Genomic DNA, 27,387 nt, shown 5'->3' on the forward strand with positions numbered 1-27,387 from the left:
GGAAAGTTGCCCAAAAGTAATGCAAAATAGTGCTCTGCACTGCTTTGCACCATTCTGCATCACAGGGGCCTCCTATGTTTAGGCCATGGACATTCCCATGCTATCACCCATTATTTTCAATGCAAATCTACTAACAATGGAGGATAGACACAGCTCCAAAAAACTATTACTGGTGAGGAAGGCGCCAAGCAGAAGAAATCTTTTTTGTTTCTGCAAACTTTTCAAACTTTAAATCTCTGCTGCCTTGTGCAGCGCACATACAATGTTGGATAATATTTAAATTTAAACTAAGCATGTTGTTTTGTACTCCCAGGGTACCCTTCCAGTTCAAACCTCTGCTAGAATCACACACACTATTTTGCACTATGGTGCAAAGGTGTATGAGTGGCACATTGTGCACCCGTTCTTGGGATGAGAACAGCATCGCCATATCTTTGTAGACATGGCTCTTCTCCTTGTACACAGAGCAGCAGAGCAGAATTTATTAGTTGTGTGAAATGATAGTAAACTTTCCCCTTCATCGGCATTCCCTAGACAGATAAACGTTTCGTGTTTAAATGGTCTACACGTAAAATTGAAAAGTGAATACAACATAGGGGCTGATTAGGATGGCGGGGAGACCGCCACTGACAGGCTGTTGGTGACGGTCTCCCTCATCCTAAGCAGCTTTACCGCCCGCCACATTTGAATGGTGGGTGGAGGGTTGGCGGTCGGGGAGACTGACCGCCATGGATCCAACTGGCTCAACGAGCCCGTAGGAGGGTACTCTGTTCCCTACAGTGGTGGCGGTGCCTGCCAGGCACCACCGCAGTGATAAGGATGGTCCCTCCCCGCCAGCCTTTCCATGGCGGTTAACCCGCCATGGAAAGACTTAGGGGGAGGCATATTGGAGGCCTTTAGCGCCCCCCTTCATCCCTGGCCCCTTCCTTTGGGAGTTGGGGGGCAGCTATGGTGCCCCCCTACATATCAAACACAAGGAAATGATGGACAGAGAGCTGAAACTGTCAGACACTCACCCCCAGTCACAGATCTGGGTTGAATCCATCATCATTGTTCAGATCACTTCCCCATCCCAGTTCACACGCAGCTATATGCAAATTAGTCTTGACCCTGTGCCTCATGGGAACAGTCCAGCCTGAACTGCCAAGCCCCCCTACATATCCTTGTACCAACTGTCACGTAGTACAGGGATAAGTAAAACATCCCTTTTTTCTGTTGCGGTGAGCGCTGCAGCCTGCAGCACCCGCCGCAATCGAAAACATGTACGATGCGACCGCCACCATGGCAGTCACATTGCAATATGGCCTGTGGGACCCCCAACACTATGTTGGGCGGTCCTCATCTCTGTTAGGGTGGCAGGCGGATGTGAGTCCTCCGGCCATCCTAATCAGGCCCATAGTTTTATTGTGCTGCTCTTGTCACTTTGTATCACTGCCACATTTGGGTATATTGACACTTTGCTAAAAGGATTAATACTAATATGGATTGTCTTGAGATGGCATGTGCATGGTTAAGGCTGTCAATGGATGCGTGAACGAGCAAGCACACCTATATAGCACAAAAGTACAACAGGCTGCCCAAGTAAAGGAATATAAAGATAAGACTGTAAATCACGCTTTACAAAAACATAAATATGACTATAATAAACTTCCAGTTAGGAATAATGTGAGCCATTAGAAAACTATTATATATGTGTGTGTGTATCTGTGTGTGTGTGTGTATACACACACACACACACACACACACACATATATAAATACACACACACAGTTTTAGTTAGTGTTGCCAAAAATACACATACTCAAAAATGGAAGTAAATCGAGTAACCAACGGTAAAGCAGAAGCTCAAGAAAGGTTTGTGTGTTAGGGTGGGTGGAGAAATGCGAAGAATGCACTAATGTCGTGTTCTATGTCCCGCTGCAAATGTAAAATGCCCACATTTCTGAAATTGTTCTAACGCTGTTTGTCAGCGAAGTTTCAATAATGAGCTCACACTATCCTCTAGTGGTCTTGTGTGAAACTTCAGCTATATGTTCTGTATTGAAAATGTACTTCCAGTGAAGACGGCCGTTTATTCTTCTATTGCAGAATGTAATTGCAACAACCGTTCCCAGAAGTGCCATTTTGACCCAGCTGTTTATCGAGCCAGCGGAGGGGTTAGCGGAGGTGTCTGTGACGAGTGCCGTGGTGGCACAACTGGCAAAAACTGTGAGCTGTGCAAGCCCAACTATTACCGCAACCCACTCCGCGACATTGGCCACCGTGACGCCTGCGTGTGTAAGTGCTATTTCTGCCTCTTTAATTACATTTTTTACACTGTTATTACGTTAAACGTGCAGTTTATGTAATAGCACTTAATAGCCAGGTAGTAGTCTATTTATAAGGGCATACTGTGATAAAGAAAAAATGTGCCCTCTTTGACAGTGCGTTGATGTGGAGAAGCTGTGATTGGAATCAAGTTATTCTGTGATGCAGTCAGCAACTTTGCCACAATAGAAGACTGCCTCCCCTCTTTCTCTATTCTGCCGGCTTTCCCATCACTATGGTGCGTCTAGGCATTCCCACAATAGGGGCACCAGTTGTGGAGTTAAGAGGGTCGGGACATATGAGAGGTCACATCCCATGGACACTTTTCAAGTCGGTATAATATAAACCCCTGCCTTGCCAAATATTGTCCTATTGGGCTTGCCTGGATAGCTGTATCCCATTGGTCAGTGTGCTGCTATGTCATTACCACAGATCTTTCTGAACACCGTGGGCCTCATTTATGAGGCTGTGCGTCACTTTTACGCCGCTGGTGCGTCACTTTTTGTGACGCACCAGTGGCGTAAAAAATGCACCTTGTTGCGCCATATTTACAAAGTGACGCATCTAGGTAGATGCATCACTTTGTAAACCCCTGCGCCACATTATACCTGCGCCAGGTATAATGTGTGCAAGGGGGGCGTTTTGACGCAAGAAAGAGCCATAGAAGTGACGCAGTGAAATCTATAAGATTTCACGGCACCATTTCTTAGCCGCTAATGCGTCAAAATCTTACGCCTGCCTCATGGCAGTCGTAAGACTGACGCAGGCACTAACAACATGGGACTTGCCCATGTGAAAGTACAAATTGCTGGAGTTGCGTCACTTTTGTGACACACTCCAGCAATGCGTCCCTTTTGCGCCTACAGATACGTCAGAAATACTGACGTATCTGTAACTCCTTGCAACATGATCCATCATATTGTAAATATGACGCATCGTTAGTGTCGCAGGGAGAGCGTAGTGAAAAGTGACGTATCGCTGTGTTCACGCAGCGATGCTTCACTTTTCATAAATGAGGCCCTGTATCTCTTTACTTCTCGGTTGCTGCCTACTGATTTGGTGCTTTTATGAGGTTGCCTGAGTTGGGCATAGATGCTTGAGAACGTTTATATGAAGATCATATGTTTGGGTCCCTCGAATCTGTAGTAGAATGAAATAATCTGGAAATTGCTCTGTTATTTTTTCATCAATGTTTGATAAACCTGCATGATTATTTCCAGCACTAACACTCAACCTGGTGGCTCATATTGTACTTTACTGATAAAAAATAAATATTTGCCTTGCCTTTTTTGATCTGGTCACTGTTGCCTTTCATCTTACCACGGTTCGCCTATGTCATGAGCTAAGGAAAGGTTGCCATGGATATAAAACTGTGAGTTATGCCCATAAAAGTGATACATTAAATGCTAGCAGGGCCATCTGAGCCATTCATCCTTCTGTGACCAATTCATTGAATACCATGGAGCTGTTTAACTGAAATATCTGTTTATTAATGTGCTCCAGCCCCTTAACACTCTAGTAGCAAGTGCTATCTAAATCAATGTTTTAATGTGGTGATTCATGATTACAGTAGAGAAGACCTTTCCAAAGATTTTATTACAGAATATTCTTTGGATGAGTGTAAAATCTGCAGATACCAAGGTATAAGTGATATAATGATTCTTGTTGACAGAACAGTGGATGTAAGCGAGTTCCATAAATAGTACTTTTTGGTGGAATTATACAATGACTCATATTTGCCCGCGTACTGTCTAATGGGACGAGGTTGAAGGAGATAGAATTCTCTTAATATGCTGAAAATTTCGCCAAAGCTATATCCCAAATTCTGAGGATTGTCTCAGCTCTTGGCAACCAATTGCTAAGAATTCTAGACTAACCAGTGACACTACTTTTAGTTAGTGGCCTGTGGAGAGAAACATTTCACGTGGACAGTGATTGATATATTGACCAAATTCATAGAAATAACAAAATATAAAAGTACTTGTAGTTATATCATCTAGTTCATGAATGCTTGCAAACATTTTCTCAGGAACCAAAAATTATGGTCTATGTGTGATTGAGTTTGCATAGATGCTAGCAGGAAGAGGGACCAAGGAAGGGGGGTGTGAGGTGGAGTAAAACACGTATGTGGTGTGGACAGTGATTCATGGAGTCATTTCCATTCCATACTATCTTCTAAATTAAGTCTCTAGAGCCTAGAAGAGTCATAGATTTGATAATACTGTGTAAAGCTGTATTTGAGTTACTTGTAGTAAGCCATCTGTGATTGCCATCACTGCCTTTGACATGTCAAGTGTAAAAAGGAAGTTACCAGATTGTTGAAATTGAATGAGATAGAATGCTAGGCCTGACAGTCTTTTTATGCCTTTAGTCTCTCATCTGTAAATATTAGGAGTGCTATACAAATCCTCGGCTAAGACTCCGCTACTAAGGTATGCAATTTACTGAGGTGGGCAGACACCCGACCTCAATCACTAGACTCGGTACAGTGGGAACGTTTTAGCATGGTTTAAAAGGCTAGATTGCTGTCCGAATTTTAATATCAACCTAGGCCACATAGAGGGTGGACATGACAACGGACTTAAATCTTGGTTCACTTATCACATTGACGTCAGATCTGAGGTGAGGGCATGAATCTTTGTAAGTCCATGTTTGAAAACTAGCACACCTAACAAATGTCAGTCTAAGCAGTGATCCATTCACATGCAATAAGGTGAAACACTTCCACATGTTAGAGAAACACCATTTTTGGATTTAGAAACAACTTTATCAGGTTTTTACCTTTTTTGCACAATGTCTTTAAACCTGACGGTGTTCATAGATAAGTGATGCAGGATACCTTCCGAGCTTCTCATTTTTTTTTACGTTAGTTAACATGTCAATAAATGGTTGCCCCTTTGTTTGCCATGTTTCTGAATGTTAATGCTCAGTCAAGTAGTAGCAGTCCAATTCCATACAATGAGTCTCCCTGGTATTACGTGCAAATGCTGCTACATTGTGGCATTGTATACCAGAAGCTTCACGAGTGGTTGGAGAGGTGGGGGATTCTTGAAGTGAAGTCGGTTAGGAAAGATGATAGAGAATAAACGTATAGGATGTTAGGGCGTGAAAGAAGAAAAATAACTACCAAATAAAGAGAAATCGAAATCCTGGCTTAAAGAATGCCAACAAATCTCTTGAACTATAGGTATTTTCTGCTGTGTAATAAGTGGAGATATACGCAGTAGGAAAATAGATTTGTTTTCATTGCACACCCATTAGTGACACACTACCAGATGCAGCAATAGTGTAGTTATAGTGGTCATGTCACTATGGGTCCTCATCCTCCTGGACCTGTCAGCCGCCTTCGACTCTGTCTGCCACCGCACCCTATGCACATGCCTCCACGACGCTGGGATCTGCGACAATGCTCTAGATTGGACCACCTTCTTCCTCTCTGGCAGAAACTAGAGCATCCACCTCACCCCTTTCCGCTCCAAAGCCACCAAGATCATCTGCAGCATACCCCAGGGCTCAGCCCGACATTGTTCAACATCTACATGGCCCCGCTCGCCCACGTCGCTCGACAGCACAACCTCAACATCATCTCCTATGCCGACGACACCCAGCTGATCCTCTCCCTCACCAAGGACCCTCTTACCACCAAAACTAACCTCCACGAAGGGATGAAAGCCGTCGCCGAGTGGATGAAGAACAGCCAACTGAAGCTAAACTCGGACGAGATGGAAGTCCTCATGCTCCACCCCCTCAGCCAAGGACGACCGCACTGGGAACAGCTCCAACACCCACCGACCACGCATTCAACCTGGGGTTCATCCTTGACTCTACTCTCTCCATGACAAAGCAGGTCAACGCCGTCTCATCCTCTTGCTTCAACACCCTCTGCCTGCTCCTCACGATCTACTGGTGCATCCCCACCGGAACAAGAACAGTCACCCAGGCTCTTGTCAGCAGCAGCCTGGACTACGGAAACACCCTCTATGCTGGAGCCTCGGCCAAACTCCTGAAAGGACTTCAATGCATCCAAAACGTCTCTCCACGCCTGATCCTCAACATCCTTTGCGGCAGCCGCATCACACCCCGCCTGAGAGACCTGCACTGGCTCCTCGTCAACAAGAGGATCACCTTCAAGCTCCTCACCCATGCACACAAGGCATTCTACAACGCCGGGCCAGCATACCTCAACAGATGATTCAGCTTCTACACCCCAAACGCCAGCTCTGCTCCGCCGACCATGCCCTCGCCACCGTCCCCCCGCATCCAAAGAGCGACCTCCAGCAGCAGATCATTCTCCAAAACCTGGAACACCCTCCCCATCCTCCTATGGCAGACCCAGGACCTGCTAACCTTCAGAGGACTCCTCAAAACCTGGCTATTTGAGCAGTAGCAGCATCCTCCAAACACCAGCACCTTTAGACCCTCACGGGTAAGTAGTGCGCTTTACAAATATTTGATTGATTGATTATTGACAACCAAGAAAAGTCTGCGAGAACTGTACTGTGTTTGAATTATTAATCTGAACAGGTAAAAATCGAGAAAAGTTCAGTACAATGGATTGAGGAGAGAGGTGGCAAGCACATTTGAGTGAAGGAGTCTTTCTGGGATACAGAGTTATGAGTTACGATATTATCATGGAGAGGAGGCAGAGAAGTGACAAAAATATATATTTCTTAATTGGAAGAAGCTCGAATGCTTTGATTTCCATCTCAACAGGAATAAGAGAGACTGCACAGGAAGTGCTTGTTTAGATGTAGAAGTACCGTAAGGAAGCCTGGGTTAAACTGTGGACCCCGTAGGCGCAGGTATAGTAGACAGTCAAGAATGGGGACACAATATGGGCTGACAGTTCAGCCCTTATCTTTTATCAAACCATGTCATTAAAAAGGTTGGAATGTGTAATTAACGCAAAGTGTGTTAATTAAACTATGGTGCGTGTGCTGCCAAGTTACAGGCTGGTGGAAGCTCTACCTCTGCCCCAGCTGTTCATGCAGTGACTACTGTAGTTGGGTATTTCTGATGGAAGAAATGGCAGGAGCTGTTGTGCAAACATTATAATTCTGAGAGGATCGCTTTGTTATGTTGGTCTGCTCTGCATTTCTTGTTGTTCATCAGAAATAATTCACCAATGCAGGTTCATTCTGCAGGATTCAAACTTTAAGCTTGGGAAGCTGGGAAGAAACAATGAGAGGTGGAAGAAGAATTCTTAATGGGGGTGGGGGGGAGTCTTCTGATGCGCATAGAGCAATGGCCACGGGGCAGATGAGCCACCAGTCACAGGTCTCCAATGTCCTCTCCAGCTGAGGCGCCATCATTGTCAAACTAGTTGTTCCCTCACCGCTAAATCAGGTGTGGAAGCTTCAAGTTGGTACTGGAGAAGCCCCGTCAATTTCTGCTAAAGTCGACATGAAGCCCAGGATCTTTCTGACACACTATTTGCATATAGGTGTCTTCAAAACACACTGAATGATAACATTGCATGTCTGTCTAACAATCAGATATTTTGTTTTGTGGTTGGAACTCCTAAAACCTTTCTTTGACATTCTTTTTTTCTTTCTTGCTAGCATGTGACTGTGATCCCGAAGGTGGTATCGGAGGTGGAAACTGCGAGCCACCGGGTGGGCGCTGCCTTTGCAAGGAGAACACAGAGGGAGAACGCTGCGACCGCTGCAAAGTTGGGTTCTACAAGCTGAGTGCAGAAAACCCGCAGGGGTGTACCAGTGAGTATCAAAAACTTACAACAGAGGTGCCAGATCTGTTAGGTTATTGGTTAGAGAAGAGACTTTAAAAATCCATGGTAAAGAATTCAGCCCAATTCATTTCATCACAATAGCAGTGCCATTTTCTATTGCACATATGTGGTTGAGGCACCTTCTTGCACAAAAACAATCCTAAGAGGCTTTTTCCTCTTGCTATGTGTGCTCCAGAATGCCGCACACGTAGAAAGTGGAAAAAACAAGGAGAAATAAAGATATTTCTCCTTGTTAGGCCTCTCCTAAGGGAGACGTATCTTTTTTTGTGCATTCCAGATTTACCTGTTCTTGTTAATCTTGGATGGCGTCAAAACCCATGGATGACGTGTGGGAACACCCACACAACACCCATGAAAATGCCTCACTGGTGCAGAGTAATGCAACGCAGCAATTTGTACTTTGTTACATTACTCAAGATTTATGAAGCCACGCAGGGCCACGCAAGGTGGCCTTGCGTGGCTTTATAAATCTAATTTTTCATTTGTGATGCTCTTGCACTACATTGCATGGTACTAGAGCAGAGGTCTTCAAACCTTTTGATGCCGAGACCCCCTTGTAAAACCTTTTTAGGGGTAAGGACCCCCTTCCGACAAAAGTTTCTAGAAACTGGTACTCCTCATCATCATCTTTTCACAACCATAAATGCGCCTGTTAGACCTCATCACATCCATCCATCATTCATCCACCCACACTTTCACACATCCATCCATCCTTTCATCCTTCATCCATCCACACTTTCATCTTTCCATCCATCCATCCATCCTTTACCCTTCCACCCTTCCATCCATCCACCCATCAATCATCCACCCACCTTTTCACACATCCATCCATCATTCATCCATATAACCTTTTTATCCATCCATCATTCATCCATGCAACCTTTTATCCATCCACCCTTTCATCCTCCCATCCATACATCCATCCTTCATCCATCCACCCTTTCATCCATACATCCATCCACCCACCCTTTCATCTATCCATCCACCCATCATTCATCCCCCCACCTTTTCACACATCCACCCATGCATCATTCATCCATCTATGCAACCTTTTATCCATCCATCCATACATCCATACATCCATCCTTCATCCGTCCACCCTTTCATCCTTACATCCATATATCTATCCTTCATCCATCTATCCTTCACCCATCCACCCTTCACCCATCTACCCTTTCATCCTTACTTCCATAAATCCATCCTTCACCCACCCACCCCTTCATCCTTCCATCCATACATCCATCCTTTACCCATCACCCTTCCATCCATCCACCCATCATTCATCCACCCACCTTTTCACACATCCATCCATGCATCATTCATCCAGGCAACCTTTTATCCATCCATACATCCATCCACCCTTTCATCCATCCATCCACCCATCATTCATCCCCCCACCTTTTCACACATCCATCCATGCATCATTCATCCATGCAACCTTTTATCCATCCATACATCCAACTACCCTTTCATCCTTCCATCCATCCTTTATCCGTCCATCCTTGCATCCATCCATCCATCATTCATCCCCCGCCTTTTCACACATCCATCATTCATCAATGCAACCTTTTATCCATCCATATATCCATCCACCCTTCCATCCATCCATCCTTCATCAGTCCACCCTTTCATCCTTCCATCCATCCACCCTTTCATCCATCCATCCACCCTTTCATCCATCCATTCATCCTTCATCCGTCCACCCTTTCATCCTTACATCTATCCTTCATCCATCTATCCTTCACCCATCCACCCTTTTATCCTTCCATCCATACATCCATCCTTCATCCATCCACCCTTTCATCCATCCATTCACCCATCATTCATCCACCCATCTTTTCACACACACATCCATCCATCCATCATTCATCCATGCAACCTTTTATCCATCCATACAACCTTTTATCCATCCATACATCCTTCATCCATCTACCCTTTCATCCTTCCATCCATCCACCCTTTCATCCATCCATCCGTTCATCCATCCATCCACCCTTTCATCCATCCATTCTTTCATCCTTCCATCCACCCATTCATCATTCATCCACCCACCTTTTCACACATCCATCCATCCTTCATCCTTACATCCATCCATCCACCCATCATTCATCCACCCACCTTTTCTGTGCCTCTCTCATGGGGGGGGGGGGGGTCAGTATCTCTCTGCTCTTCTTCCTTCTTTCCCGATCATGGGAGGGCATCTCTGTGCCTCCCTGCTGGGGGCGGGGGACGTGTCATGGAACTCACAGCTCCAGGCACGCAATATGCATTGACCTCAAAGGGCTACACTACAGCCTGCTCCCCCAGCCCCCCTCCGCCCCCCCTCCCCACCTCTCCTCCTCCCCCAGCTCGAAACGGCTTCAGGGACACACACACACACAGCCACACCCGAGTACTTGACAGGTCTTTAGAAGACCTTTTACTTGTTAATGAGGCTTTGATGTTTTTCACACCTCGGCTCCACCATGAACACCCTCGATCAGCCCACCGCCAGGAACTCTGCGACCCCCTTCCAAGGACTCCACGACCCCCCTGGGGGTCGCGCCCCACAGATTGAAGACCTCTGTACTAGAGCGATGCAACAGGGTTCATAAATATGCCCTTAGGCGTCCATGCTCTGTCATGATCACAGACTCGGTCAGAGGGACTACTTTCCATTTAAAGCAAAATAAAAGGAACCCATCATATAAGATTAAGGGGCAAGCAGTTTAAATGATAATGGAAAAGGGTCTGGTTTGTAGTGAGAGATGCTCGAAGCAAGCAGGCCTGACACACTACTGATGCCTCTAACCTTGCAAAATCTCAGCAAAGCACACAGTTGGGCTTTTCGTAACTTAGATTGCAGGTTTGATTGTATGGAAATTAGAGGAAGCTTTGTAAAGTTATTCTCTGTACTTCTAAATTTAGCCCGTTGTGGACGTTGGGAGAATTATCTTCATCTGTGTAATTCACACAGTGCGCTAAAGTACAGCTCAATACTGTAAACAATTTTATCACTAGACCCACATTTTTTTTTTCAAATGTTGCTCTCTGAGGGCCGGATCACAGAGTATTTTCGACTGGCCCTGCTTAACGTCTTTGGTGGTAAATTAGGGCAGCCCTTGTTGCAAACCATATAATAAACACAGGCTTCTAGAGATGTTCATATGTGCAAAGAAAATGTGTGCACTTAAGTTATGTGGTCGTGGGTCACCTTCCTGCTTTCTCAAATTAGCTTGAAAATGCACCATTTGCACACTTTTTTTTCAAAATTTTCATGGAGGGGGCCCCCCAAACCCCTCATAGGTAGTTCAAACTCTACAGTGCTGTACGTGGCAATTGTTTTACGCCTCACCACTTTCAAATGTCACCAGCCGCCCTACTGACCCCCAAAATGGGAAGTCTGTTGGATGACCTCACTGATGAACAGACTCAGAAAGGGCTCTGCCAGACTGAGCGACGCCTGCATGGGCTCTGCCTTTAGTCCGCCATCCTGTCTGCAAGTCCACTCAGTTAACCCGTGCATTTGGGGACCGAATGAAATACATAAGCCCTAGTGCAGTTTCAAACTGACATTTGCAGCGATCAAGAAAACAGTAGCAACACAGTGCTGACCGACTTTTAGAAGAACAACTTTTGCTCTGACAAGCAAATAAACTGACGAAAGTATGTGTTTGCACCGATGGGCTGGCACAAGTGCCTCTTTTGCACTGCTCAGAGAGTGCAAACCTTGATTCTCTATTGCCCTGCGCCGTGCACTGCAGTTACCTCAGCCCACGTGCTTACGTACAACCTGAATTTTCATTCATATAACTCATATATTTGGAATAAATGACATAAGTTTAATCATTATGGACGCACTAACCACTCTGCACGGCTGTGCTGTTATCCACTGTTTAATTAACATTCTATTTATAAAAAGGTAAACACATTCCATCAAGTGACCACTGTTAACTGCACCTTGCAATGAACACCCACAGCAATCTCTCACTTCTACAGACACAATGACTTTTTTAGCAAAGCAAAATGTGTTTTTGTCTCAAATTCGGTATTCTTAACTACATATTTAAGCATTTTCTTATATTTTTACAGACAAACTAAATAGTCTAGTACTTCACTTATTATTGCTTTCAATAAACATTTGCCTGTTTGAAAAAAAAACACCAGTTGAATGTGCCTACTCCAAATTAAACTTCTAATGTGGTCCTCTGTTGCCATCTTGGGGCTTTGGTGACAATTACACAAACATGAAAAATACCATGACATAGCCCATATATGCAGATGTGCACAGCATAATATGCTATTAATTACCACTGCTGATGAAGAGGAGTACATTAACAGTAATATCATATTATACTCGGTGCATCTGAAAGGATGTCGTGAACCTTAATAAAAGCAAGAACATAAAGAACCCCTTTACACCTGGGCTCCTGTCACACCTGGGCATCAGTGCTTCTGATGCATTAATGATACCCACGCCCCTGCATAAATTACCCGAAAACCAGCTATGGTTGTCCTCAACCATAGGCAACTGTGGTGACCGTGCAGCGGTATAAGGGCTCGGCCATAAAATGTGATCAATTGTCCAGTTTAAGAGGTAGCACAGTACATCGAGCCCTCCCTACCGGCTCTGGGGCAGCCTCCTTGTCAAACATCTGAAGTCGAAGGCGAAACTATTAAACCTCTCAGATACATTAGGCAGAAATGATTCAAATTGTTGGCAGATATTTCTGCAAAATCTATAACTGGGCCAAACGTTATTGAGAAATAGCTACTAATTAGCTCCTTGTTTTGGCGGGTATTAGTGAAGCGTTTATCCGGCAACAAAAGCCTGGCAGAGGCGCTGTAGTTAAATGGAGCTGCGCTGCATGACCGGCACAACGCAGTCAGTTTGGGCTATTTTATGAATGCATTGGGAAGTAACTTAATTAACAAACTTTTTGCAGTGCAGTGTATTACTTTCATGCTGTGCTTGCCCACAAACACATTTCATCATCCTGTGAGTGATAAAAGGAGGGCAGGATATTACATACAACATGTACATTGGAACCAAGGCTAAGGGAGGAGTTTGGCTTGTTAATATTATACCATGTTAAACAGCCTCCTGGGAATCAACTGATAGGAACATGATTTAAAAGATAAAGGGATGTATAGAAACCGATGGCATGCCATCATTAGACTGCTTTAAGACAGGGGACCTGCTGAGTCAGCCCCGCTGAGCTTGGAATATGAGGCCTGCAAGATACAACGCATGACAACGGTTGACTCTCCAGTTCCAGGCCATGGGTGCAATGGGGCATCTGTTTCACTTGGTTTTCCTCTGCACCTGGACTTCAACTGGTACCTACTCACGGTTGTTACTGTAACAGTTTCTAGAGGGACAAAGCGGCCATCAGTGATGGTAGGATGCTCCACAAAGGGGCTCGCACATACGTGTGCCAGCACGGCTGATCAACTATAACCAGTATGCCCATCAGTATGCCCACCTGCATCTGGAGGTGGAATCAATGCACTCAACTGTTCTCTGTGTAAATGCAGCATTTGCATTCTGCACAGGCAAGGGAGAAACAGTACTGGTAATTTAGCTCTTAACAGTTTTTCACATATATGTAACAAAGTGCAAAGCTCAGATTATTTAAAGTACAATAATATTGTGGATTCGGAAGAAAGAGTAACACACACAATTTGACCTGAGTCTACGAATCTTCAGGTGGTCAGTTTCTACTTTATCTTAATGGAAAGTATGAAATAACCTAGATTTTGTCAATTTGAAGTAGGTAAAATGTGATATTTGAAGGAGGATGTATTGGTATATATAAAGTGTGTAAATACAGTGGCTCTAAGTCTAGGGGTGCAGCAGAAGAGGTTCAACAAGAGGTTCTGGATTCTGCTACTAAGCTCTCTCTCCTCTCACCTTCAGGGTGTCCCTGCAATCCCCATGGTACCCGTCCAGACATCCCGTGTGACCCTGACACTGGGCGCTGCGTCTGCCTCCCAAACGTGATAGGACCGGCGTGCGACCAATGCGCCACCAACCACTGGAACCTTGTGAGTGGCCGGGGCTGCCAGATGTGCACCTGTGACCCGCAGAACTCCTACAGTGCCCAGTGCAACCAGGTAATGACAACCCACCCTACTTTCAGGCGTTATTTCACCTCTTATTATTATTATTACTGTGCAGGTTGACATGAGAACATCAACATACGCGACTCTTTATGACAGAAAATGTCACTGCCACTCAAACCACTTTTGCATCCAAACATTAGGTCATGGGTCTTTCATCAACTAATTGAACTAATCCAGAAAAAGGCTTCTAGATAATCAGTTGTTGTTTGTTCAGTATCTAAAGAAGCCTTCTCGGTAGCTACAGGGGTAGAAAGAGATTTTTAGCAAAAATAAAGCGAACTGCTGGGTAAAAGACCATAAACGATACAGGGGGAAGCCTTCTAAATCGCAACACTTTAGGCTGAAATACCACAACTTCGAATGCGAATCAATATTCATATCTTCAGTCTCTTTCTTTCTACTTCGTGGTGTTTCTTGTATTCTTCCTGTCTACCTCTCTGTGGTTCGTGTGATTATTTCTTTCTTCTCATCTATATCTCTATTGGTAGTGCAGCCCCTACTTTCTACATCTCTATAATCCTGTAAAGCTCTCTTTCCTACTCTCTGTGGTTCACTGACTCTTGCTTTCTCTCTCTACTCCTCATGCCCCTTGTGTCTTTCTTCCTCTTGATCGTTCACGAAACTCCTCCATCCTTCCCCTCAAAGGTCAGCGTGACACCGCCTCGATACCTATCCGTTCTTCATTTGCCTCTCACTTTCATTTAAAATGTGCTTCATTCAACTCTTATTGTCTTGCTCTCTCTCCACGGGTTCATGACTCACACTTCCTCTTTCTCTAGTGACCATGTCTCTTCTACGCATCTTTCTATCACAAGTTCACATCTTCACTTCAGCAGCTCTATGGTTCGTTCAGCTGTTCCTCACTTGCTCTCTATGGTTCGTGCAGCTGTTTCTCACTTGCGCTCTATTGTTCGTGCAGCTGTTCCTCACTTGCGCTCTATGGTTCGTGCAGCTGTTTCTCACTTGCTCTCTATGGTTCGTGCAGCTGTTTCTCACTTGCGCTCTATTGTTCGTGTAGCTGTTCCTCACTTGCTCTCTATGGTTCGTGCAGCTGTTCCTCACTTGCGCTATATGGTTCGTGCAGCTGTTCCTCACTTGCTCTCTATGGTTCTTGTGACTCTTAGAACCTTCAAAGGATTCGCGTGATATGATAAAGCTCTGAGAAGCTCTGCTAAATCTTCCTCTATTTGATTGATGTGACTTTGGCTTCCAACTTCTGCGTGAATCTAATGAGCCCAAGTGACTCCTCTTTTTTCTACCTTTAAGTGACTCCTGAAGTTGTTCCTTCCCATCTCTCCCAGGCGCATGTGACTCTTCCTTTCTTCTTGTAATTTCTCTTTTTGTATTGTTATTATTAAAGTGGGTCTACCATTCTACCACTCTTTGCTAATAGATTTCTCTTCACTTCTCTTCTTCCTGCCTACTTCTCTATGATTTGCACGTCCCTTCCTTTATATATCTTTATGGTTCCAACTGCACTTCCTGTGTACTTCTCTATCATGTGGCTTTTTCTTTCTACCTCTTTTGTCATTCTCGCAGCTGCTTATTTCCACATCCTCTGGTAGACACGATCAGCTAAGGAGATCAAAGAGAGCAGATAGATCCTGAGCCCGCTCTTCTGCATGCCTAGAAGTGAAAGGCTTAAAACACTGATTTTGAAACTATTCAAAAGAAGTAGGCCTTTTAGTCTGAAGATCAGGTTCGCATGAGACCTGACTGGGCAGAAGAGGCTCTGTATTGATTGGCTGTAGCATATTTTATTGCATTCATCGATTAATCGTTCATTCTTGCAAGGAAGGAATCCACTTATCCAATCGAAACTACAGACATGCAGATGTCCAAAATACGTTGACGTACATGATCTAAATCTCCCTTGATCAAGCCTTTGGGTAAGGTGAAACGCGTTGGGCTTTGGCTAAAAACTTGATCAATAAAGCTGCTGGAAACTTTTGAAAATATATACGAGTGAGTGTTTTTTCATTTCTATTTGGAAAATTGGACCTTGCTGAATAATTATCGACTGACCCTGTCGACAGAAAACGCACCGCGCTAGACAATAAGCGCCGGCGTCAATGTGGGTCAAACTTGGTTTGGATATATATATATATATATATATATATATATATATATATATATATATATATATATATATATATATATATATCTATATATATATATATTTGCCACTGTTCCCTCTCGAAGGAACAAATTGGGTCGCACTCCACAGGCCAATTTTGTTCCTTCGAGAGGGAACAGTGGCAAATGGATTAGCAGCGTGGTTCAGCTGCAGGGCGCCGCACCCGTTCCGAGCGCTGCACGAGTGGTAAAGGGAACCAGCAATGGAGAATATATATATATATATATATATATTACAGCTCCCATGTTACTTGAACATACCACACTCGCGGGGGTTATTTCAAACGGCGTTTATTAACAGCAGCGTGCTTGATAGCAATCAGGTCCATGAAAAGCCTCAAGAAAATTCAAAAGGCTGAGAGTTCGTCTTGGTGCTTTCTTGCTACTATCCGACGCGTTTCAAAGGTCCGTGCCTTCTTCCTCAGGGATAGACGAACTTGGCTATTGTGCCGCAGCTGTGAGTCCACTTTTAATGAGATGACACGCCCCCCAATGGGCAGTGCTATTGCCGCAGTGTCTTGTGGAACTTGCATGCTGTCTTTAATTAATTGCGTGATGCATTTCTCCTTCAGGTCCTGTGCCGCTGTTAGTTGACCCCATCTGAGCACCCCCTCGCCTGCCACCGACCATCCGGGTTGTTGAAGACAGGAGCGGTGTATATCCAGCATCCAGTGAATCTGTATGATTCCCTTTACGGCTCCAAACACCGGCTGGTGCAGTGGCGGTGCTGAGCATATGCAGTTTTACTACGAGGCTCCAGTTTCCACCAAACTGCTCTTTGCACTCTTCGTGGCGGGTGCGGAATGAACGGTGGCGGATCCGTTCCTTACATTACAGCTCCCATGTTACTTGAACATACCACACTCGCGGGGGTTATTTCAAACGGCGTTTATTAACAGCAGCGTGCTTGATAGCAATCAGGTCCATGAAAAGCCTCAAGAAAATTCAAAAGGCTGAGAGTTCGTCTTGGTGCTTTCTTGCTACTATCCGACGCGTTTCAAAGGTCCGTGCCTTCTTCCTCAGGGATAGACGAACTTGGCTATTGTGCCGCAGCTGTGAGTCCACTTTTAATGAGATGACACGCCCCCCAATGGGCAGTGCTATTGCCGCAGTGTCTTGTGGAACTTGCATGCTGTCTTTAATTAATTGCGTGATGCATTTCTCCTTCAGGTCCTGTGCCGCTGTTAGTTGACCCCATCTGAGCACCCCCTCGCCTGCCACCGACCATCCGGGTTGTTGAAGACAGGAGCGGTGTATATCCAGCATCCAGTGAATTTGTATGATTCCCTTTACGGCTCCAAACACCGGCTGGTGCAGTGGCGGTGCTGAGCATATGCAGTTTTACTACGAGGCTCCAGTTTCCACCAAACTGCTCTTTGCACTCTTCGTGGCGGGTGCGGAATGAACGGTGGCGGATCCGTTCCTTACATTACAGCTCCCATGTTACTTGAACATACCACACTCGCGGGGGTTATTTCAAACGGCGTTTATTAACAGCAGCGTGCTTGATAGCAATCAGGTCCATGAAAAGCCTCAAGAAAATTCAAAAGGCTGAGAGTTCGTCTTGGTGCTTTCTTGCTACTATCCGACGCGTTTCAAAGGTCCGTGCCTTCTTCCTCAGGGATAGACGAACTTGGCTATTGTGCCGCAGCTGTGAGTCCACTTTTAATGAGATGACACGCCCCCCAATGGGCAGTGCTATTGCCGCAGTGTCTTGTGGAACTTGCATGCTGTCTTTAATTAATTGCGTGATGCATTTCTCCTTCAGGTCCTGTGCCGCTGTTAGTTGACCCCATCTGAGCACCCCCTCGCCTGCCACCGACCATCCGGGTTGTTGAAGACAGGAGCGGTGTATATCCAGCATCCAGTGAATCTGTATGATTCCCTTTACGGCTCCAAACACCGGCTGGTGCAGTGGCGGTGCTGAGCATATGCAGTTTTACTACGAGGCTCCAGTTTCCACCAAACTGCTCTTTGCACTCTTCGTGGCGGGTGCGGAATGAACGGTGGCGGATCCGTTCCTTACATTACAGCTCCCATGTTACTTGAACATACCACACTCGCGGGGGTTATTTCAAACGGCGTTTATTAACAGCAGCGTGCTTGATAGCAATCAGGTCCATGAAAAGCCTCAAGAAAATTCAAAAGGCTGAGACTTCGTCTTGGTGCTTTCTTGCTACTATCCGACGCGTTTCAAAGGTCCGTGCCTTCTTCCTCAGGGATAGACGAACTTGGCTATTGTGCCGCAGCTGTGAGTCCACTTTTAATGAGATGACACGCCCCCCAATGGGCAGTGCTATTGCCGCAGTGTCTTGTGGAACTTGCATGCTGTCTTTAATTAATTGCGTGATGCATTTCTCCTTCAGGTCCTGTGCCGCTGTTAGTTGACCCCATCTGAGCACCCCCTCGCCTGCCACCGACCATCCGGGTTGTTGAAGACAGGAGCGGTGTATATCCAGCATCCAGTGAATCTGTATGATTCCCTTTACGGCTCCAAACACCGGCTGGTGCAGTGGCGGTGCTGAGCATATGCAGTTTTACTACGAGGCTCCAGTTTCCACCAAACTGCTCTTTGCACTCTTCGTGGCGGGTGCGGAATGAACGGTGGCGGATCCGTTCCTTACATTACAGCTCCCATGTTACTTGAACATACCACACTCGCGGGGGTTATTTCAAACGGCGTTTATTAACAGCAGCGTGCTTGATAGCAATCAGGTCCATGAAAAGCCTCAAGAAAATTCAAAAGGCTGAGAGTTCGTCTTGGTGCTTTCTTGCTACTATCCGACGCGTTTCAAAGGTCCGTGCCTTCTTCCTCAGGGATAGACGAACTTGGCTATTGTGCCGCAGCTGTGAGTCCACTTTTAATGAGATGACACGCCCCCCAATGGGCAGTGCTATTGCCGCAGTGTCTTGTGGAACTTGCATGCTGTCTTTAATTAATTGCGTGATGCATTTCTCCTTCAGGTCCTGTGCCGCTGTTAGTTGACCCCATCTGAGCACCCCCTCGCCTGCCACCGACCATCCGGGTTGTTGAAGACAGGAGCGGTGTATATCCAGCATCCAGTGAATCTGTATGATTCCCTTTACGGCTCCAAACACCGGCTGGTGCAGTGGCGGTGCTGAGCATATGCAGTTTTACTACGAGGCTCCAGTTTCCACCAAACTGCTCTTTGCACTCTTCGTGGCGGGTGCGGAATGAACGGTGGCGGATCCGTTCCTTACATTACAGCTCCCATGTTACTTGAACATACCACACTCGCGGGGGTTATTTCAAACGGCGTTTATTAACAGCAGCGTGCTTGATAGCAATCAGGTCCATGAAAAGCCTCAAGAAAATTCAAAAGGCTGAGAGTTCGTCTTGGTGCTTTCTTGCTACTATCCGACGCGTTTCAAAGGTCCGTGCCTTCTTCCTCAGGGATAGACGAACTTGGCTATTGTGCCGCAGCTGTGAGTCCACTTTTAATGAGATGACACGCCCCCCAATGGGCAGTGCTATTGCCGCAGTGTCTTGTGGAACTTGCATGCTGTCTTTAATTAATTGCGTGATGCATTTCTCCTTCAGGTCCTGTGCCGCTGTTAGTTGACCCCATCTGAGCACCCCCTCGCCTGCCACCGACCATCCGGGTTGTTGAAGACAGGAGCGGTGTATATCCAGCATCCAGTGAATCTGTATGATTCCCTTTACGGCTCCAAACACCGGCTGGTGCAGTGGCGGTGCTGAGCATATGCAGTTTTACTACGAGGCTCCAGTTTCCACCAAACTGCTCTTTGCACTCTTCGTGGCGGGTGCGGAATGAACGGTGGCGGATCCGTTCCTTACATTACAGCTCCCATGTTACTTGAACATACCACACTCGCGGGGGTTATTTCAAACGGCGTTTATTAACAGCAGCGTGCTTGATAGCAATCAGGTCCATGAAAAGCCTCAAGAAAATTCAAAAGGCTGAGAGTTCGTCTTGGTGCTTTCTTGCTACTATCCGACGCGTTTCAAAGGTCCGTGCCTTCTTCCTCAGGGATAGACGAACTTGGCTATTGTGCCGCAGCTGTGAGTCCACTTTTAATGAGATGACACGCCCCCCAATGGGCAGTGCTATTGCCGCAGTGTCTTGTGGAACTTGCATGCTGTCTTTAATTAATTGCGTGATGCATTTCTCCTTCAGGTCCTGTGCCGCTGTTAGTTGACCCCATCTGAGCACCCCCTCGCCTGCCACCGACCATCCGGGTTGTTGAAGACAGGAGCGGTGTATATCCAGCATCCAGTGAATCTGTATGATTCCCTTTACGGCTCCAAACACCGGCTGGTGCAGTGGCGGTGCTGAGCATATGCAGTTTTACTACGAGGCTCCAGTTTCCACCAAACTGCTCTTTGCACTCTTCGTGGCGGGTGCGGAATGAACGGTGGCGGATCCGTTCCTTACATTACAGCTCCCATGTTACTTGAACATACCACACTCGCGGGGGTTATTTCAAACGGCGTTTATTAACAGCAGCGTGCTTGATAGCAATCAGGTCCATGAAAAGCCTCAAGAAAATTCAAAAGGCTGAGAGTTCGTCTTGGTGCTTTCTTGCTACTATCCGACGCGTTTCAAAGGTCCGTGCCTTCTTCCTCAGGGATAGACGAACTTGGCTATTGTGCCGCAGCTGTGAGTCCACTTTTAATGAGATGACACGCCCCCCAATGGGCAGTGCTATTGCCGCAGTGTCTTGTGGAACTTGCATGCTGTCTTTAATTAATTGCGTGATGCATTTCTCCTTCAGGTCCTGTGCCGCTGTTAGTTGACCCCATCTGAGCACCCACTCGCCTGCCACCGACCATCCGGGTTGTTGAAGACAGGAGCGGTGTATATCCAGCATCCAGTGAATCTGTATGATTCACTGGACTATGATATATATTACTTTAATAGACATAAGTTCATAATAATTATGTGCTGCACTGAAATATCCGATATTTATAAATAAAAGTGCACTCATTCTAACCTATTGTTGTATTTGTTTAAACTTATAATAAAATACATTTTAATATTAAAGAACAATAACTCAAATAATTATTCTTGACTATTAGCCTTCTCACTAGTTCAGAGCAAGTCAGAACAAACAAAGCAGGCCTGTTCCATGAGAAAAATGGATAAGACACATACACATATCGCTGGACTTTATGGGAAATGTTTTCTACAAATGTAAAAGGGGAAGAAATAAATGGTGCACACTGTTCTAATCTTTTAATGCTTCAGGCGATTATATTTACAAAGGTAATAACATGAAAACAATTTGATAAAAAAACTAAAACTAAAAGGAAGAGGAAGGCGACTACATCACAGAATGTGGTGATTTTAACACTAAATTACAGTTCTCATGAGGGTTTATTAAAAAAAGGCGATCAGGAGTGGTCAGATTATATCCAATCAGCAGCGTGCGAAATGCGCCACATTGTGAACTGTTCCGTAACAGGGTATTTGAAGTAATATGTCAGGAGGTTATCCAAAGTGTGCGAAAGTGGCGTAATCTGCCTGTAGGGTAAGTAGTATCAGCTGAAAAAGGATTTAGCCGGTGCTCTGACCTGGAACTGACCCGGTTTAATCAGACAACACATTCAGTTTAATAAAAAAAAGTAAAGGAAACAAACTCTCTCTGTTGTCAAAGTCCTCCAAATCCTAGAAGTCAAGAATTATTTTCTGACCTGTCTCCGCTCCTTTAAAAGTAACATGCTCAGAATTGTGCTTTGTGCCAGTAGCTCATGGTGTCAGGGCTTTGCAGTCCTAAAATACCTTTTCTTTAAGTCTTGTGGGCTTCGTACTGTCATGTTCTAAAATAGGATTGATTAGACAGCCTGCAGTGGAATTTACTGAGATACATATGGAAACAAAATGTATTTGATTAGATTGGCTTAACTATTTTCAACAAATAGTGGTTCCATATTTTGATCACTATTGTTGGTCTGGCCAGCAGAAGCATCAGATATAGTAATGTGACAACACGAGGGAAACTTACAAGAAGTCAGCATGTAGCATGGAAGGAAGGAGAATCCTCATGACAGGATTTCTTCTGGAATAGACATTGTGTGTGTGCTAGCAGCACGGAATGCACGGAAGGATTGGTGTCACTACAACGCATGCTTTTACATCGCATGCCTTTACAACGCGGTTTTTACCACGCAGTCCATTACAACGCATAATGCTTTTAGGCGCTGGATAGTGAATTATTTAATTTACTATTTCAACTCCAGTCCCCGTGGATAGCAGGGAAGCTGTTGGATAGTAAATTAAATATATTCCCTATCCTAGAGCGCCCCCCAGCGCAATGCGTTGTAATGGTTTGCGTTGTAATGGTTGCGATGTAATGGTAGTGCGTTGTAAAAAATGCGTTGTAAGTGATGTTTACCGCACGGAACAGTAGTGACAAAATGACAATCTGTTTGCCTGGCTGCACTAAGCTCATGGCACAAGACGCACCTAGAATGTTTACTTGACAAGCTTTTTTGTAGGAGCTGTCCTATAATACTCATTCTTCTCTCTGAAAGGTCACCGGTCAGTGTCTGTGCAAGGATGGGTTCGGAGGGAAGCATTGTACGGAGTGTGGAGACCGGTTCTATGGGTCGGTGAGGACCGGATGCCGAGGTACGTGAGCGCGTTCACTTCATTCATCTCATCTTGTTTTGCAGTTTGTAATTTAGAACATTCTGTTATAATGCTGCTTCAAGGCACTCGAGGGATGAGAACCAGGGAGGAGTTGGCAAAGACTGGTTGGTTGGTCGTGCAGCAGGTCTTCAAGCCCCTCCCATCACAGTGATCTTTGGAAAGGGTCAGGGGGGGGGCTATCTAGCAGTCAGGGGGGTTCACTCCTCAGAGCCCTCAGTCTCAGGGCACAGACCAGGGGCTTCACACGTCTCCAAGCATACAGTAATGGAAGGAAGTCCTCTTTCAGGCTGAGATGTTTCACCCTCAAGAGCCTTGTATGTGCGGGGTTCTCTCCCTAGAGCCTGTGAAGTTCTCCCAATGGATGGCGAGCACCATTGTGAGCCACTGACTTCAGGCATCTGGCCAGGTGGCGCAGAATATCTTCCCAATGTAGACTGATGCAGGGTCTTTTGTATGGTGGAGAGGGGTCTGCATTGCAGGGTAATGCTGCGCAACACACCAGCAGGATTGAGGGCAATGGATGAAAAATAAAACAGCATTGTCCCATGGTACTAGTACCATTACTGGTCATTGATGATCTTCCACTCTATGATCGCCCCCTTCTACAGGAGAGCTCAGGTGTTCCTTTTAGCATGCGTATAGCTGCCTGCAAACCCATGTCATGTGTGACAACTTAGAGGACTCATGGCTTTTTAAGCCAGCACAACTTTGCCTTCTAGAACGTGTAGTTTTTTTTATAACTTTGTCAGAGTTGTGTGTGGCTGCATGTAAATATCAGTTTGCTATGTGCATGTGTGCTTGTATGCATGTTGACTGCAAGTATTCCTTCTTGTATGTTTGTTGTCTGTGCTCATGGCTTGATTTATACCGATGTGTGCATGTGTGAGCATGTGTCTCTGTATGTTTTATGTCAATCTGCACATGCCTTATACATAAACCACACAAGTTGACTTTGTCAGTGACGGTTTACATATTTTAACATCTCTCTGATCCCACCGCCAGACTTCATAAAGTTCTGCTTGCCCATTCCTCTGACAGGAGAATGGACTGAATAAAGCAGTAAGCCATCATTAGCACACACACTGTTAGGTTATGTTATGCAGATTTATAGAGTGGCTATTTCGAAGCTGAGCAGGTGTGACTTTAGGCACACCCATGGCTTAGTGGGACTTCTCCAAAAAACATGTCTTCAGCTTCTTGCGGAATTCAAGGAGTGAGGAGGAGGAGGATGTGGCGGTGGACCGTTCCACGCTTTATAAACCATGTAGGAAAGGCTCAACCACAGGATCTTAAACTTATTTGGGAACTCACTTGTATTACCACAGTAAAATTAGCACAACTTTTACTCCAAAACAGTACACTCCTTTATACTTACCATTATTCATATTGGGCTCCCAATCATCATCAGTTTTATTTAATTGAAAAGACAAATATGCATGTCAACGTTTTTTACAGCATCTTCATGAACAAGAATACATTATATAAATAGTCATAAGAATAATAGTTTGAGAGAAATTATTTAAATATACCAGAGTTACTTTTGGACCACATTAGTGTCTTCTGTATAAATAACCTTATTGAGGTACCGGTTTGCCTGGAGTTGAACTGGGTCAAAAATAAATGCCTGGGCGCCAAAAAAAGTGCCCCCAATTAGCAAATAAGTACACTAAAAAGTGGCCCACATTTGCAAACTTGGGGAGTTTTGAATTTTTAAAAGACATGCTCTATGTCTGTTTTGCAAGGTATGGGCAGGGCCACTGGAATTATGCAGCAAAAGAGGGTCAAATTATGTGGCAGAGCTTAGTAACATGCTGCAAGAAAAGCCAAATTATGCTGCGCAATGCAGCACATTTTGTGATGTTATTACTTCATTATTTATTTCATTTTTGCACTTGTTAACACAGTCTGGGCATTGGTTGTACCCAGTTAAATACTCAAATATAGCAATAAGCAACAGAAATTTTACCAGTCAACCTTTGCAAAGGAACTTCCACTGCACAGAAACACGTACTACTGTGTTTTTAGTAACTTTTGAACCGTTTCAGCTAGAAACAACATTTTTTTGTTAACTTCCACAGATTATGCGGCAGAATGATGAATTATGTGGCAAATCAGTAAAATCTATAATTATGTGAAAAATGCAGCTGCTGCACAATTGCATAATTCCAGTTGCCCTGGCTATACGCATTTGTGCTTGCTCCAGGCAATGTTTGTGGTAGCATCACTGAAATCAACAGTAAAAATTGACTCACAAGTCAATAAAAAAGGGCCACAAACGCCCAAAAAACAGTCCGATACACTGACCTTTCAGAGCAGCACTTCAGCACTGCCAGATTGCACTTTAAGCTAGTTACATCTCATACGATCAACTTCACACTTAACACAAAGAAAGCCAATTGTAAACCTTAATGTAGGCTTTAGGCGTCCACTCTACTTGAAAGAATCCTGTATCAGACTGCATCAGTTCGCTTAGAAGCTGGCATTCATTTTCCACCATAAGACTTTCTGTTACACCATGATGGCTGTGATTTCCTGATGGTTCGGGCCGGGGGGGGGGGGGGGGGGGGTTGACAGCCTTCTTTGTAACCATAGTTGCATTAAGTGCCTCACATAAGTAATGTGTAGCCCTCCCACAAACCATTGCACTTGGTTCATACTCCTGTAAGGGAAAAGACTGTTGGCATGTGTCTGAAAGTAGGATCTGCTTCTTATTGCTACCCCCGCTTTTTGCTAAATGTGATACTGTTTTTGACCAGTTTGACTAAGATCCTGTTAATCAGGACCCCAGTCTATCCGCTTTCTCCATAAACTGTTATGATATGTACTTAGATACACTCCAGATTGGATACAGGGGTACCCTTGTCAGTCCCTAGTATATGGTACCCATGTACCCAGGGCATAGGTACCCCAGAAGCCTCCCATAGACTGAAGCATGTATTATGCCATGTATGAGAGGCCATGCAAAATAGAACTACAGGCCTGCCATTGCAGCCTGTGTTCGTTGGTGCATGCACCACTTAATTAAGATATAGGCTTACTATATCTAAGGGCCACTGCACTTAAAACAAACCTCTAAGTGACCCCTCTAGAAGGCCTTTACAATCCTGAGGGCAGGGTGCTTGGTTCTAAGTGAGAGTGTGCCCCTGCATGAGCAGAACACCCCTGCAGCCTATAGAGCCCTTTCTCCTGGGTTGTCAGTGAGGCAGCCATTTACAACATATAGAGTGGCATTATGCGACCGCGTGATGACCAACTCTAAAATGGCTTCAACTAACACTATTGTATTTGGTTGTCAAACATGTTGGAATCAAACCCCTACATCGGTAATTGGTATGGGAGGTATGATTTAACCCCTCAGAAGCGAGCTTCATGGGGTCCCTGGTGTTCCCGGGCCCAGCCTGCTATCCTAGACAACACAAAATGGTTGCTGCCGACCAGAGACACATTTCTGCACTCCTTCTGCTGAGCCAAGCTCGAGTAGGCGAAGGCAGAACAACAGGCATCCTGTCACCTGTGACCACCTCCCAGACAGGATTTAGTGTATTAGTGCTGGGTGGGTGTGCTTTTAAGTGTCTGAAAGTGTGCCTGAGGGGCACGTTTGGTGTCCTTGTGCATAGTCCAAATCAAACCAGTCCCGGGAGCAGTTGGCTCCCGCTCTGGTGTGAAATTGGACAGAGGACATGGGAGTAACCTCCCCACTGTCTAGACCCTCCCCTGGGAGGGTCCCCTGAATCTGTCCAACCCTCTCATATGGGTACAAAATGGCTTACCTGGCTGTAGGACCTTAGATTCGATGTGGACACGATTCTGAACCAGAAACCACTGAACTTCGACTGCCTGGACACTCGACTTTGCTGGACTTTGTTTGGGCCCGAGTTCATCTCCCTCTCAGTCTGAAGCATTGTCTGTGCCAATGCACCATACAGGATCCGTGCAGGACCTGTGGAGCATCAAGGACAACCAAAGATATCTCCCTTGGAGTGAAGGAGTCCCTCCCACGCCTTCACAGGCACTGCAACACTGCTATCCGGTCTGCTGACTCTGAGCTCCTACAGACTCCAAAGGTTTTATCAACACAGGAGGTGGGTTTCTATATTCTTTGAGGTCTGAGATGCTCTCTCACCAAGTTTGAGGTCAGAATTCCTCATGGGGGCTGCAATACCCGAGTCCCTGTGCACCGCGTACATTTGCAAGTTCATATGCTTGTTGGCATTTCCCTAACAAGCGACTTGGGCTTCGAGTAACCCCTACCTCAGGCACCATTACCTACCAAGAACTCTGGCCTCCTCACACCGAGTGCTTTGTGGGCTCCTGTTTGGTGAAATCGCTCGAGGTCCTCTCATGACCACTGTGCCTCTGGCCTGTGGGTCCACTTGAGGGTTAACTTTGCTTATCTTGGGCTCCAGGCCTGCCTTGACTCCCCTTGCTGTGGTGAGTCTCCTGGATTTTGCTGGT

General features: G+C 45.4%; 1 protein-coding gene across 2 annotated transcripts in view; it reads left to right on the plus strand.

The window, feature by feature from the left end:
• The window catches only part of LAMB3 (laminin subunit beta 3), a 202,737-nt gene that overhangs the window by 134,099 nt on the left and 41,251 nt on the right, over window positions 1–27,387 (plus strand). For both annotated transcript variants that reach the window (XM_086923366.1, XM_086923367.1), the window contains 4 exons: window positions 2,089–2,277; window positions 7,869–8,024; window positions 13,956–14,152; window positions 22,815–22,911. In XM_086923366.1, the coding sequence (XP_086779492.1) occupies window positions 2,089–2,277; window positions 7,869–8,024; window positions 13,956–14,152; window positions 22,815–22,911 (639 nt within the window). The remainder of the gene's footprint in view (window positions 1–2,088; window positions 2,278–7,868; window positions 8,025–13,955; window positions 14,153–22,814; window positions 22,912–27,387) is intronic.

The sequence above is a fragment of the Lissotriton vulgaris genome, chromosome 5, assembly GCF_964263255.1.
Source record: "Lissotriton vulgaris chromosome 5, aLisVul1.2, whole genome shotgun sequence".
NCBI lineage: Eukaryota > Metazoa > Chordata > Amphibia > Caudata > Salamandridae > Lissotriton > Lissotriton vulgaris.